The sequence below is a fragment of the Capricornis sumatraensis genome, chromosome 4 (assembly GCF_032405125.1).
Source record: "Capricornis sumatraensis isolate serow.1 chromosome 4, serow.2, whole genome shotgun sequence".
Classification (NCBI taxonomy): domain Eukaryota; kingdom Metazoa; phylum Chordata; class Mammalia; order Artiodactyla; family Bovidae; genus Capricornis; species Capricornis sumatraensis.
The window spans coordinates 25,257,071-25,271,587 of record NC_091072.1 but is presented as its reverse complement, the minus strand read 5'-3'; the positions used below and the strand labels follow the sequence as shown (position 1 = coordinate 25,271,587).

The following is a 14,517-nucleotide window of genomic DNA, read 5'->3' as shown; positions in this document are numbered from 1 at the left end:
ATCTCCCTCATTAGTCAGAACCCACATTTTAGAATTGGAGTGGCCTTAATTATTATTTTGCTCAATGTAACCACTCATCTTTCTTATATATGTGTGAATTTATTTATTGGTAATAAGCAAAAATCCCACTTGTATTTTGGATATTTCAGCATTTAAAAATACACAAATAAAAGCAGATGAAAACAATTTTTGTAGTTTATTTTTTAATGTCATTAGATCAATTTCTTACTACCTGGTCTACTCAGAGGACCAAACAATCACTTTCTGATTTATTAAGTAGAAAAATCAACATTTCTTGTTTGCTTCTCTATGGAAACAGATAACCTTCTAAAACTGTCTCCCAGGGTTCACAGCTATATGTTGAGTACCAAATCATCAAGGTACTTAGAACAGAGCACATATAACATATTGACAAATTAAACCAATATTTCTAGGTTCTTTGTAAGTTATCTGACACTTCTGTAGTACTCCAGAGAAAGGAAGTGTGCAAAGCTATAATTCCAACCTCAGTATTATGATGGTCATCAGAATAGAATTAACAGTGGCACATGTAAAGGGATAAATGAAAAGATTTAAAACAACAATAGCAGCAGCAATAATTACTACAGCAGAGCACTGCAGAATGGTTCCCTTCAGTCTAGGTCACCAAGAAGCAGTATTTTTACTTACAACTTTACTGTCATCTATTCATGAAGTAAACTTCTCACACACATAATCTTTCTTTGATCTCAGCTTGAGTTACAGTCTATATTTTTCCTCTTACTTGAAGCAAATCACAGCCCTGTCCTACACTGCATTTATCAACAGCACCAGCTCAGTCTGCCTGACAGTAATTGCAGAGATAGAACATATATCCAGTTGCTGCAAAAGCAAATTTAATATAATCATAAACTGGCAGGTCACAGATAAAAGGCACGCACAGCTGCTGCTATAAGGTGTAAGAGCACAGTAGTACACAAATACCACCTAATTATAGCCCAGATGTATTCATTAATGTAAACGGGAACTGCTACACAATTGTGCACAGAGCTGAGGAAGACAGTCATCAATATTTGGACTGAGCCTCTTCCTCTGCTCAACGTGGGAGCCGCATCTCACGTTTCCTACTTGTATCCCTCCACCAATTATATGTATTGATCTTTGTTTTCTGTTCCTAAAACCACTGTCAGTTACCCCAGATCTGGAGATGAAACAAACAGTCTGCTATTCATTCATGAATCATGTTTCCTCTCCGTGCTGTGTACAAGGATCTAGCTCATAATTAACACGGTAGGTTATTGACGCATCCACAGACACATGTAAGTTTCCCCATGGCTCCCCACCAGTTCATGTTTACCCAGTATATGTACCCTTTAAACTCGCTAATGTGTTGCTCTTTGAAAGGCTAAAATTTCTACCAGTTAGCGTTAGTGTTCTGGTTACCCAAACACTGTTGTTGAATTTTAGACTATGTACAGTCGGCCAGCAGGTCTCAACGCACACCTGATGGCCAGCATTTTCATGAGGGACACAGCCCCCAGTAAAGTCTGCTGCATGGGCGAGATGGGATCAGTCACAGTCCCACAACCACCAGCTTCACTGCAGCACTGTGAAAGAACAAGGCAGTTAAAAATTGCTCTGGTGACATTGATATGAACCTCACAGACACTTCCAGGGACCCTTAAATTTAGATATGTTTATAGGCAGCTCTGGAATCACATTTCCAACAAAAATCACCTGCTCCAGAAAAACAGTTGGTGGGCCTCAAAAAATTAGGCACACAATTACCATATAATCCAACAATTTAGGGATGCCTGTTGTCCTACAGTCCATGGGGTCACAGAGAATCGGATACAACTTAGTGACTGAACAACAAGGCATATACCCAAAGAACTGAAATCAGAGATTTGAACGTGTATCTGCAGATGGATGTTAACAGCAGCATCATACACAATAGCCCAAGGTGGAATCAACCAAAAAGTTCACCAGCAAATGAAGAGATTTTAAAAATGTGGTATATAATAAAATGCAATAGATCATTAAGAAACTCTGACACATGCTACAACGTGAATAAACCTTAAAGACATATGCTTCAGTGAAATAAACAGACAAAAAAAGACAAAACACATGATTCCATATATGTGAGGTCACTAGAACAGTCAGTTATAGAAACAGAAAGCAGAATGGGAAGGCTGGCCGACAGGGACAACAGAGAGTTACTGCTTAATGGGTACAGAGTGTCATTTGGGATGAAACAGTGCTGGAGATGGTTGACGATGACGCGTGCATAGCAATGTGAATGTACTTAATGCCGCTGAACTGCACACCTAGCATAGTGAAGTTTTATGTTGTGTATATTTTACCACAATACAAATTTTAAAAATCATCTGCTCCAGAGACTATTCTCAAACCACAAACTGAGGTAATTTCACCTGCAGATAAAGTCTCTTTCTCATCTCTGGTTATTTCCACAATGAAGAGTTTTCACTGTTTAATTTTTTCAGAAATGTGAGCTCAGAAATGGTAAGTAGAGAAAAACAAAGCTTTATTGAGATACAGATGTCTAGCTAGGCATTTCCACTGAAGTGGTTCATTCATGTGTCCTTCTAGATTCTCAGTGTTTGGGATTCAGAAGAATGTCTAGGCAAAATGACAAATTCCACGCCTCCTTGGCCTTTTACAGTCAATAGGAAATAGATGAAACTATGAATGAAAAATCTAAGGACTTCAAGGGTCTTGGATATTTTTGGATATTCACTTCATACACACATCTGTCTCAGACTGATGGCTTCAAATTAAAGTTAAATTATGTACAGCATACTCTATTCAAGAAGGCTGAGGCGAGGAAGGGGAAGTTTCAATCTTTTAGGAAGTCTTTTTTGTTTAATCTAAAATGGGTTAAACTTTTAGCATTATCAGGGGAGATTTCAGTTATCTGAAAACTTTCAAAATCGAACATAACATCTCTGGACAATGTTGGCTGACTTTGAGTGCTTCCTGAAAATGCATGTCACTTATTTCTTTAGCAATTATTTTATAAGTATATTGGGGCAAATATTTTGCATAGTCTATAACTTTTCAAATGGGTTATATAATTAATTTTGTCATCTAAACCCTTATTATAACTGATTACATTTCAATATTCAGAAAGGAAAAAAAGAGGCATTTGATTGTTACATTTGTGTATTAGTTCACTAGGGCTATAACAAAGTACCACAGCCTGGGTGCCTTAAACAACAGAAATTTATCTTCTCACAATTCTGGAGGCCAGAAATCCAAGACCAAGATTTAGCAAGTTTGGTTGCTACTGTGGCCTCTTTCCTTGGCCTGTGGACATATTTTCCCTGTGTCTTCACATGATCAGTCTGTATATGTGTGTCCAAATTTCCTCCAATCATACAGTATTAGGACTCATTCTAACAACTTAATTTTAACTTAACTACCTCCTTAAAGGCTCAGTCTCCAAACAGAGTCATGTTCTGAGGTACTGGGGGTTGGGATTTCAACATATGAGTAGGGTGCGGCGGTGACAGTACAACTTGGCCCATAGTATATTGAAAATGTAAAAACATTATGAACTTCTTTATGAACATCTGAGTGATCAAATAATAAAAAGCTGAAGCAGATAATTCTCTCATAAAGGATTCATGTTCTCCGAGGCTTGAAATGTCTACTGTGATCACAAAAGGGTCAATTAACAAGTTCAGTGAGCACCCATTCATTAAAGAGAAGTTATGTCTTGAATGTTACTCTGTGTCAGGCACCAGGCTACAATGGTAACCAGACACAGTTACTGCTCTCATGAAATTTTCTACAGGTTATCTTCAGAATATAAGAAAGTTAAGCTTGCCTAACAGAATAAAATCTTTGTAATATGGATAGAACAAACTCAGGTATCCCATCAACTCACACACTGGTATATGTTTTTCATTTTGGTAGAACTTTTGAGGTTAAATTCAGGGGGTCTTCGGAGCACAGTTAGTAATCAAACAAGAGTTTAATCTCTCACTGTTAAGTTCTCAGTCCCTATTTTACTTGCCATTTGAACATATTTGTCAACTGGGATTGCACCCTCCTCCTTGATACCCTCTCTTCCCCAGGCTCCAGGACCCCACAGCCTCTTAGTTTCCCCTACTTCACTAGTAATCCCTTCTCAGTCTTCCTTGCTGGTTCCTACGCATCTCCCAAACTCTCAATGTTGGTCATCTTTGGTTCTCATCTCTGCTTAATTTACATTCACTCCCTTGGTGGAACAAATGTATCCAAGATTAAGACTTTAAATTGATTTATATGCTGAGGACTCCTCAATTTTTCTGGTCCAGACTCTCTCCCAAATGCCAAACTCATCTGTGCAATGCTTACTCAGCGTATCTGTTCCCACGTCGCCATACCACTGCTGATCCACGGTCACCCCATCCCCAACCATCTCTGTTCCACTGTCTCTGATTTGTTCTTTCTATCATCCAACTAGAATGTAAACTCTAAGAGCCATGAACAAATATTTTTGAATGAATGAATAAATAGATAGTCAAGAAATATGGATGGTGTGAAATGCATTCAACTCTTGGATTAAAACTGCTTGCTAAAATGCAAGTTTACGGGGGCCTACAAGGATCCCTTCCAAACAACATAAAGCTCTCAGTTCCGCATATTTTATAGTGTGTTCTAGTCCTGGAATAAGCTGCATTTCATTAAAAATAGGCTCTAATTAAAACCTTGGTTAAGTCCAGCTGGTCTCTGCCCTTCATCCTTTTACATTAATGAACCTCCCTGGAGGTGCCTTGGATAATCACTACTCATAGTTAGGCATCATAAATCCCTTACTGCCTTCTTAGAACGTGTGACATGGAGTTGTCCACTGTGTAAAAAACCTGATCACAAATTAGCTCCTGCAATTCAGAGCTGGCTTAGAATTTTCATGTTTGAGGCTCATAAAACTGAAATCTTTTTCTTGGTTGGTAAATGGTACCAGGTGTCTCTCATTTAGGGCTCAGCATCAGCTGTTTCGGAGCAGGCTGTCTTTCGTATTTCCAGTGTGAATTATACAGACATCAGAGACTGTACTTCAAGTCGCACCATCTCTCACATCCTTACAGACTTGGTGAAAATCCCCACTTCAGATTCGGCCACCTACTACCTCTTTTGAGCTGACCTTTGCGCCCTCCAAAACCATCAGCAACACAATCTAGTCTGGGTTTTAAGTCACCTCATCCCAAACATACTCAAATACTGTGAAAATCCATTTTTTACATAACATGATCAACAGAGATAGAAATTTAATTTTATCTATATGTAAGAAAATAGATATGCATTACAAAGCATTCTGGTCTGCCAAATTTCATCAAGTTAAAAATCAAATAAATCTATAAAGTTCTTGGAAATACATGAAATGCTTTTTACAAGGATTATACCTATTATAATATAATCATGAAGATAAACTACCCCTTGAAACTACTGTACTCTTTGGACATTTGGTTTTAAAGGATGTAGAGAAAAAGGTTTCTTTCCTTTATTTTTGCTTGGTGTTTAATGTATTGATACACTGATCTGGACTATTCTGCTTCTCCAGGGTAGCAATGCTACTGAATAAACCCAAAGAGGTCGAAATATTTTAAGTATGGCAGGAAAGCTTAATTGACATTCCACATGAGGAGAAATTTCAGGACACCATGGAGAAAAATTGGCAAAGAAATAAAGCTCAGTCATCTATAAAAGCACTTCTCTTTCATTTGCATTTAAAAATGTAAGCAACAACATATCTAAAATGAACTGCTGTCAAGTATGCATTTCAGAGTGCAGAGAAGCACTGAGATGCAGCAGATATTTTTGCTCCAGTGTCTCCCAAATAAATATGATTTTTAACATTTCTGGCACTAATATTTATAATTCAATTTAAAAGTCATAGTCAGATGAAAAGTCAAATTAGGAAAAATGCTACACAAAGGTTTCAAATGCGATTTCATTTTGAAAGGAAAAATATCAAGCCATCATAGCTGGTGACTTTCTTGCTAACATATGCTTCTGAAGAAATCAGGTCATCTACCTCCTCCTCGCTGCCCTCATCCCAACCCTGCCCTGAAAATTCCACCCTTTTCCATTATCAGCATTTGACTGAGATAGCATTTGATTAAGATATAACAAAAGCACCCTTAAAAGAATAAGAGAAAAAATACTACAACAATTTTTAATGGACCATTAGAGAAATTAATTCAATTATATTATATTTTTATTATTAATTCTTTGTAATATATCTACATGGTAATATAAAACCATAGGTTTCCACATAGTATTAAGACTATCTTTCTAAATGATCTTTGGAAAACTGTTTTCCCAACAGAGAACATTAAGAATCTATGGCTAATCTATCACTTTGCAAGTAAGATGAGACAGTATTTCTCCAGTCATCACAAACAGTGTTGGAGTCTCAGAGGACCCACAGACTCATCACTTCCTAAGAGGGTTGAGAGCTGAGATACAACAGTCAAAATGCATGAAGTCAGCAGTATAAATCACAACATGTAAGCCATGATTCATAATTTTCCATCAAGATGAAAAAGAAAAACACATGAGACAAACAAAAACCACTGAGAATTTTCTCACTGAGAACTCCTCATCCATACTAATCTCTGGAATATTTGTCTTGTTTGTTTTTTGTCTCCCTGGCACTTCTCCCCATCATGAAGGCCAAAGAGATCCAGCACCTTGCTCTTGCTAAATAAACCCTGTCGCCTGGGATGTGGGCTCAACAGCAGCCCAGGTGGCTGATGCTCCCAGAAGCATCTTTACTGAGTCACAGGAGCAGGGTGGCTGCAGGGCGCGGGCACGGCCAGCCATGAGGGCAGCAGCTCCTCCAAAGGCATGATGTCCACTCCAGCTCAGCCACCTTCTCTTGGTTTCTGCTTTATTTTCTAAGCTGGGTTCTCCAGCCTTCCCGTGGACTCAATCAGTTGTATTCGAGAAGTTCTCTGCCTACTCACATTCACTCAGCAAGTCACAGGTCCTGAGCTGGGAGCAGAGTGAAAGATGCCCAGGCATCAGGGAAGAAATGAAGCAGCAGAAACAGCCCCACAGGGCACAGCTGAGGCAAAAATCACTGCTCGTAATCTTGCTCTGAGATACTTCTATGTGCAAGGTTGTTAATGAGTAGACAGCCCCATTACTAGTGATACGCTCTCACTTCCCTGGTGGTCCACTGGGTAAGAATCCACCTGCCAGTGCAGGGGTCACTGGTTCAATCCCTGGTCCCGGAAGATCCCACATGGGGTTAGCAACTAAATCCTTGAGCTGCAACTACTGAAGCCCGGGAGCCTTAGAGCCTGGGAGACGCAACAAGAGAGGCCACTGCAGTGAGACGCCCATGTAACACAACTAGAGAGGAGCCCCCGATCCCCACAACGAGAGAAAGGGCGCAGCAACGAAGACCCAGCACAGCCAAAAATAGATAAATAAAATCTTTAAAAAAAATTAGTGACATGCTCTCCATCAGCTCTTTTTACCTACTGATCACTCTCATTTAACCTTGGTCCAGCAACCGGCTCCCAGAAGAGGGATGTTCTGTTTTCCATTTTTGCTTTCCTGCCCCTGAGCTGTGGGAGCAGCATTTTGAAAGTTAACCACCCTTCTCCTTATGCCCAAGCTGGACAGAAAGGCTTCAGTTTTGCCTTGTGTTTCCAGAAGCAATCTCCCCCCTTAACTATTAGGAAAAGATCTCTGTTCAGTTCTCCTCTAAACCATCTCTGTGGGGAAAAAGTGCCTGGCACGTAACAAAGGGTTCAATAGATGCTTTTGAATGAATCCCACCCCACTGCCTCTCTGAGGTTGGCCTCTTTCTAACCTTGTGGAAATGCACCTTCTCTAGAGACAATTAACTTGACTTAAGAAACCATCCCTCCAGCTTCTGGCTTAATTACTGGAAACACTCGAGCAAGTATTTAATTTGATGGCATGCACGACATTCTCAGTAAGCATATGAAAGCAAACTTTTTTCCCAACAAACTTTACATTGTTTTGACTTCTAAACCCTCTTCTCTCATCTATTTACAGGATACAATTCCATGTTTTCATAAAATTTACCGACATTAATTCATTCAACTTTTATTATTTGTTGTCTCTAATAGGATTTAATAGCAAATAGTAATGCTGCATTGTCTAATATACAAATTAAAAGTAGTTTTCTGACACACTAAATGGAATCAAGAAAGCATTAAGCAGAGTCTTTTAAAGTCAAACGGTACATAGGTTAAGAATCTGTAATCTATTTCATACATTTGAATTTTAGATTTGAAGTAATGTTGAGTTCTTATCCCTCTATTTAGATATTTTAAAAATCTTTAAAATATTTGATAATATCAAGAAAAGTTACAGAACTAATACATTTCACATCATTACTGTCAACAAGAAATAATTTCTAATTATGCATTAAATATTTTGTACCTGTAAGTCTTCTATGGATGTCACTGTCCATGTCACTAAAAATGATTTAAATAATTATATATAGTAACATTTGTATTCTCAAGATCATTTGTCTGTGCTTTTGTTCTTAAAAAGCTCTAATGTCCTGCATAAGTTTTTAAAATGATAGTTTACCAATAACAGAAACAGTTCTTCCTCTGTGGAGCTCAAATTCATTTCCTGATGGAAAACAACTTAGACTCCCATGCAGTTTCCATCCTTGAATGTGTCATGACCTTAAGTTAATGGTAGCTCACCACAGAATCCATGGTGAGGATTTGTATGTTTAATCCTTAAAGATATCCTCAAAAGAGGGAAAACATAATTTTCTATCTCCCAGAATGACCCCTAAATATGTAGACTAATTCTTTTAATTCCTGAACATCTTCAATAATCACGGTGTAATATGAGGTTGCAATCATTTCTGAGAGGTGTTCATTAATAAAGACTGCACAATCACAAAATTCTAAAAGTCTAACTTTTAACATACTCCAGGGTCAGTAATATATTGCTCAAGGGCCCAGTCTGACCTGCTATTTTAATAAATAAAGTTTTATTGGAACACAGTCAGACCCATTTGCTAAATTAGCTAAAGTTGCTTCTGTACTACAACAGCAGTGTTGTAACTATCTAGCCCAAATTATAAACCCTCTTAAAATTCTGAAATCCCTGTGTAAAGCTTACTTTTAATGAGTTGTTAACTCATTAAACAACAGCCATAAAGTTTAACAAATTTGCTAAGGGACTTCATTGGGCTAGAGAGATTTGGCAAGAAGTTTGCAAGGAAAAGGAGACATTTTAACATTTGCAGCACAGCAGCTGAAGTCACATTGGTTAATTTGGAAAAAGGACACAGAACTGGTAGCAACTCTGAGACATTTAACATCTTCATCTACAAATCCCAAAGGGAGTTGGCCTAAATGATTTTTAAATTTTTCAATCTTCCTGATTCCTTGAAATGACTTCAGTAAGCCCACACGCAAACTCGGAACCCTATGAGCACACAACTCAATAACAAATATTTCCTGGCACCCACCGAAGGTCAAGGCAGGGAAGGAAAACATTTTAGAAAAGTGGAAACCAAAATGATTACAGAAAGGTATCTGGAGCTTTACTGTGTGATTCTTGAAACTCTCCTGTAACTTTGAAAAAGTGAAAGTCACTCAATCGTGTCTGACTCTGCAACTCCACAGACTATACAGTCCATGGAATTCTGCAGGCCAGAATACTGGAGTGGGTAGCCTTTCCTTCTCCAGGGGATCTTCTCAATCCAGGGATCAAACTCTGGTCTCTTGCATTGCAGGTGGATTCTTTACCAGCTAAGCCACAAGGATAGCTCAAGAATAGTGGGGTGGGTAGCCTATTCTTGCTCCTGCGGATCTTCCCAACCCAGGAATCGAACCAGCATCTTCTCCATTGCAGGCAGATTCTTTACCAACAGAGCTATCAGGGAAGCCCATAACTTTGAAATTATTATCAAATAAAAAATATAAAAATGGTTGAAGCAATTTTACATGTTCTCACTTAAAAGAGGGAAACTTCAGTTACCATATTCAACTTTGTTGAATGGCCATAATGGATCTGGAAAACACATCACCCATGCTCAGTATGTTCCCTGAAGCAAGCATGCCTGCAGACTACCCTCATCCCCTCTATCCTGCATCCTAAACACCCACCTTATAAATGTAACCCTTAAATTTATTAATATCGTACTATATGGAAAATGAACTAACTAGAAACTAAAAGGACCAAATGACAGATAAGACATTAAAGAAGCTGGAGAGGGGAGAGTAGTGGGCGGCAGAAGGAAGGCAGAGAAGAAACCAGTTCATCAATAAACTAGATAAACGCGTTCTGAATGATCACAAATATTAGCAGCTCTGTTTTAGCTCTTCTCTGGTGGAACAGGAAGGAAACTTACCCCAAGTACTTGACTCTCATACAATGTATGTACGCCCCTTGTATTTTTTATGTACACATATTCCAAAAAGAGATGGGAGTTTATTTTTCTAAAATCCAAACAGTAAGCAAACATTATGCTAATTGAAAAGTGCCTAGAGAGCCACACACATCCAGGTTGTTAAATATAGAAACCCACTGTAATGAGAACCATTATCTCTGGTTTCCAAGGATACCAGGGTAAGCACTACTCCTAAACTGCAGTTAATTCAGCAAAGGGCACAAAGTCATTTATATTCAGGGTCATCCCAGCTGCCAGCAGATGCAGAAGGAAGGCTAAACCGCCCTCTTTTTCTATTCTGTTCATCACCAGCTCCAGTTGCCAACCCCCACCCTCTGGTCCCAACCCTAGCCAATGATTTCTGGGTGAAATCTGGAGAATCAGCTTGTAAACAGCGACTTCCGAGAGAAAAAGGATCTACAAAGGGCAGGGCAGTCAGAGATGTGAACAATGCTGGGGGTGGGGGTGGGTAGGGAAGGCTGGCATTCCTCGTTGTTTGTGAAAAGGACTGAAGCCTAGTTTTGTGTGCCCGCCACACTAGGGGCCCTCTTTCCTGGTGCTTATGAGAGATATGACTTAGCAAGGAAACCACCACCATCATCTTCAGGGAATTGCACAGCTAATTTCAAACCCCACCCCCCCAACCAAAACTATTCAAGCTTTTAGAGGTTATCACTCTTAAACTGTCATAGTTTCGAGAATTAAGTTTATTTTCAATTTGCTCTTCTAGACTCTGGGCTTCCCAGATGGCACCAGTGATGAACAACCTGCCTGCAAGAGACAAAGGTTTGATCCCTGGGTCAGGAGACAGATTTTTGGGTGGGGAAGATCCCCTGGAGAAGGAAATGGCAACACACTTCAGTATTCTTGCCTGGAGAACTCCATGGACAGAGGAGCTTGGCAGGTTATAGTTTATGGGGCAAAAAGAGTCAGACATGACTGAGCATGCACGCACTCTAGACTCTAGGATCTAGCTAGACCTTTCATAGGGTTACTTACAACCTGTTTCTATGGCTTTAGTATAAAAACTACTTTCTGACAACTTCAGAGATACTGCCTCTAAATCATTTTGTTGTTGCTTATTCAAGGCTATTTATTGATCACTTTCAACATGACAGGCATTGTACCAGGCTAGGGAGGCAGTGAGATAAACGATATCAGACTTCACTTTCCATGATCATGGAAAGGATCAGTAACAGACCATGTCACTTAGTTTAAAAAGAGGCATTTGGGACGTCCCCAGTGGTCCAGTAGTTAAGACTCTGCCGTTCCAATGCAAGGGGCATGGGTTCAATCCCTGATCAGGGAACTAAGATCCCATATGACCCCAGTACAATCAAGAAATTAAAATAAATAAGAATAGCAAAATAATTTAAAAATAATTTTAAAAAATAAAAATAGAGGCATTCCTCCCTTAGTCAAATACTTACTAAAATACTGGTGTGGGGTTTCATGGATACTTTAGATTTATCTTAAACTTATAGAAAGTGAAAGTGAAGTCACTCAGTCGTGTCCGACTGTTTGTGATCCCATGGACTGAAGTCCATGGGATTTTCCAGGCAAGAATACTGGAGTGGGTCGCCATTTCCTTCTTCAAAACTTATAGAAAGTACATACAAATTTTAAAAAGTATATGTAAAAAAACTTACAGAAAAAAAAGTATATATATATACTTTTTCTGTAAGTTTTTTTACATATATATATATATAGGCTTCCCAGGTGGTGCAGTGGTAAGAATCCACCTGCCAATGCAAGAGACGCAAGAGACTCAGGTCCAATCCCTGGGTGGGGAAGCTCCCCTGAAGCAGGAAATGGCAATCCACTCCAGTATTCTTGCCTGGGAAATCCCATGGAGAAGGAGCCTCGTGGGCTGCAGTCCATGAGGCTGCAGAGTCAGACATGACTGAGCATATACATACATACACACCTATATAAAATTAATATCCAGATAAAACAGCAATCTTCCATTTTCTTCCTCCCCCAATACCTGTCCATTCAACACAGCAAGACCATGCAGAACTCAGCTGGGGCAGAAGTAACCGGAAGGGTCAAAAAGCTCTCTCTGCCTTCATGTGTTTCCTCTTGATGGACATGAGACTGCATCAGGCTAAGCTTCTTAGCTTAATGTGATAAGAAAGGTGAATCAGTTTGCCTGTTTTGATAATTGAGGCCTTTTGAGACTCCCCTCTTTTGTGTCAATTCCATTAATTGGAGCTGCTCACTGCATCCAAGAGAGAGAACAAATGAAATACAACAAAGGTTTCTAATAGTTATGTAACATTTACAGTATCCCTCAACAAGGCAGGTCCTTTAAAAACGGTTAATACAAAAAGTACAACATGGTTCTGAAAACTTTCTTGCTGTACATTTTAGGTAACTTGAATACTACGTACTTAGTTGAGCTGTCCTGATTTCAGCACACAATTCTTAAAAAAAAAAAAAAAAGCTCGCTTTTTTGGGGGTACTGAAATATTGTTTCTTAATCCAATAAACAAAGTAATAATATCAAATCTTAAAACTATACAAAATGGAAAATCAGTCTCAATCTCTTTAAAGTTAGTCATTATTTTGGTGTATTATTCTGACACTTGATATTTCTCACAAGGGGCAACATTTTGAGGTAAGACGGCTTCGGAGAAGATTCCATCTGAATCAGGCAGCTTGCAAAACGCTTAAGTTGAGCAGGCCACTCTTTAACCTTTCTCCTGGTCTCACCAGAAGCTAGTGCTCTGGAGGATGAAAACACAAAACACAAGTCACTGGCAGAAACGTCATCGTCTGGCTTATCCTTTTCTGACAACACATGAGCCTTCACAAAACCTCTAACGGAAGCCTGCTTACATTAAGGAACAGAACTGTATTCCCTAGCTGTGCATAATCAACTTTTTGTTTCCTTCTCATCTTCAGCACTGACAGCACCCTAATCCACCAATTCGGGAGCCTAAAACTTGGACTTGAGCCACTTGGCTCCCTGGATGAAAAAACAAAACAAAACAGCGGAAGGGTCGCCTCTTCTTTTCTTTCTATTATCCTGACACCTAAATTCCGGTCTTGCGTATCGCGTAGATCTCTGAAAACACTTTCTAGTAGCTCACCTCGTCCCCCGCTCCATCCTCCTCCCTCCACATCTTCGTAGCTAGAAAGTGTCCAATTGACAATGTTCCAACCGTAAAGGCAGCAAAAACGGCCCTTCGTGCTGTCACAAATGTCTAAAAAGTGGATTAGGGACCACCAGGGAGGGACAGCTCGGACACCCGTGGCCCCCGTCCTCCGCGCGGGGCTGGCGCAGCTCGGCTCCCGGCCCAGCCCGGAGCCCTCTGGGGCCCAGCGCAGCCTCCCCGGACCTCCCCGCTCGGCTGGGCGCCGGGGGTCCCCCGCTCTCCCGGATACCGGCCAGACGAGGGAGGGGGTGTGGCTGGGCTGCGAGCGCGCCGGGGTGGGGGTGACACCGTCACCGGAGAGTTGTCTGGGGAAGGCGACCGTACTGGGAGTGGAAGGAGACTGCCCCGAGGCTGTTTTCGGCCGCGGCGCCGGAGGAGCCGCATCCAGTTGGTGGCGCCCGGGGCGCTCGGGGGTCCGGGGTGGGTGGGGAGAGCCGGGGCGCGGCGCCGGGCGCTCGGGGTCCCCGCGTCCCGGGACTGTCAGGTGGGAGGCGCGGGGGCCAGGGGCGCGCGGGGCGGCGGGGCGGGCCGGGCGCTCACTCACCGATGCACAGCTGGATGGCGTAGGCGTAGTAGGACCAGCCGAGCAGGAGGCTGATGAACACCACCGGGATCCAGTAGAGCACCCGCCGGCACCGCCGCCTCACGCTGCCCGGACCCGAGGGCGCCATCTTCCAGCCGCATCCACCTGCCCAGCTCCGCTGCCGCCGCCGCCGCCCGCGGGCCTGGCTCCGGGGCGGGCTGGCCGCGCCCGGCGGCCCCGGCGGGACGGGCCCCGGGGCGGCGGCCGGGTGCGCCGCGGCCACTGCCGCCGCCGTGGCGCTAAGTCCCCATCCCGCAGCCCCGAGCCGGCGCCGCGGACTCCCCGCTCCTCAGCGCGGCGGAGGCGGTGGCTGCGAGAGGAGGGCGCGGAGGCGGCGGCCGGGAGGAGCGGACGACAAGCGGGAGGAGGAGGAGGCGGCGGCG

The 14,517-nt window shown here is 41.7% G+C and overlaps 1 protein-coding gene across 1 annotated transcript in view; it reads right to left on the bottom strand.

The window, feature by feature from the left end:
* The window catches only part of ZDHHC2 (zinc finger DHHC-type palmitoyltransferase 2), a 66,890-nt gene extending 52,668 nt beyond the window's left edge, over positions 1–14,222 (bottom strand). Inside the window, exon 1 of the mRNA XM_068970158.1 lies at positions 14,096–14,222. Coding sequence (XP_068826259.1) covers positions 14,096–14,222 — 127 coding nt within the window. The remainder of the gene's footprint in view (positions 1–14,095) is intronic.
* Positions 14,223–14,517: the final 295 nt, after the last annotated feature.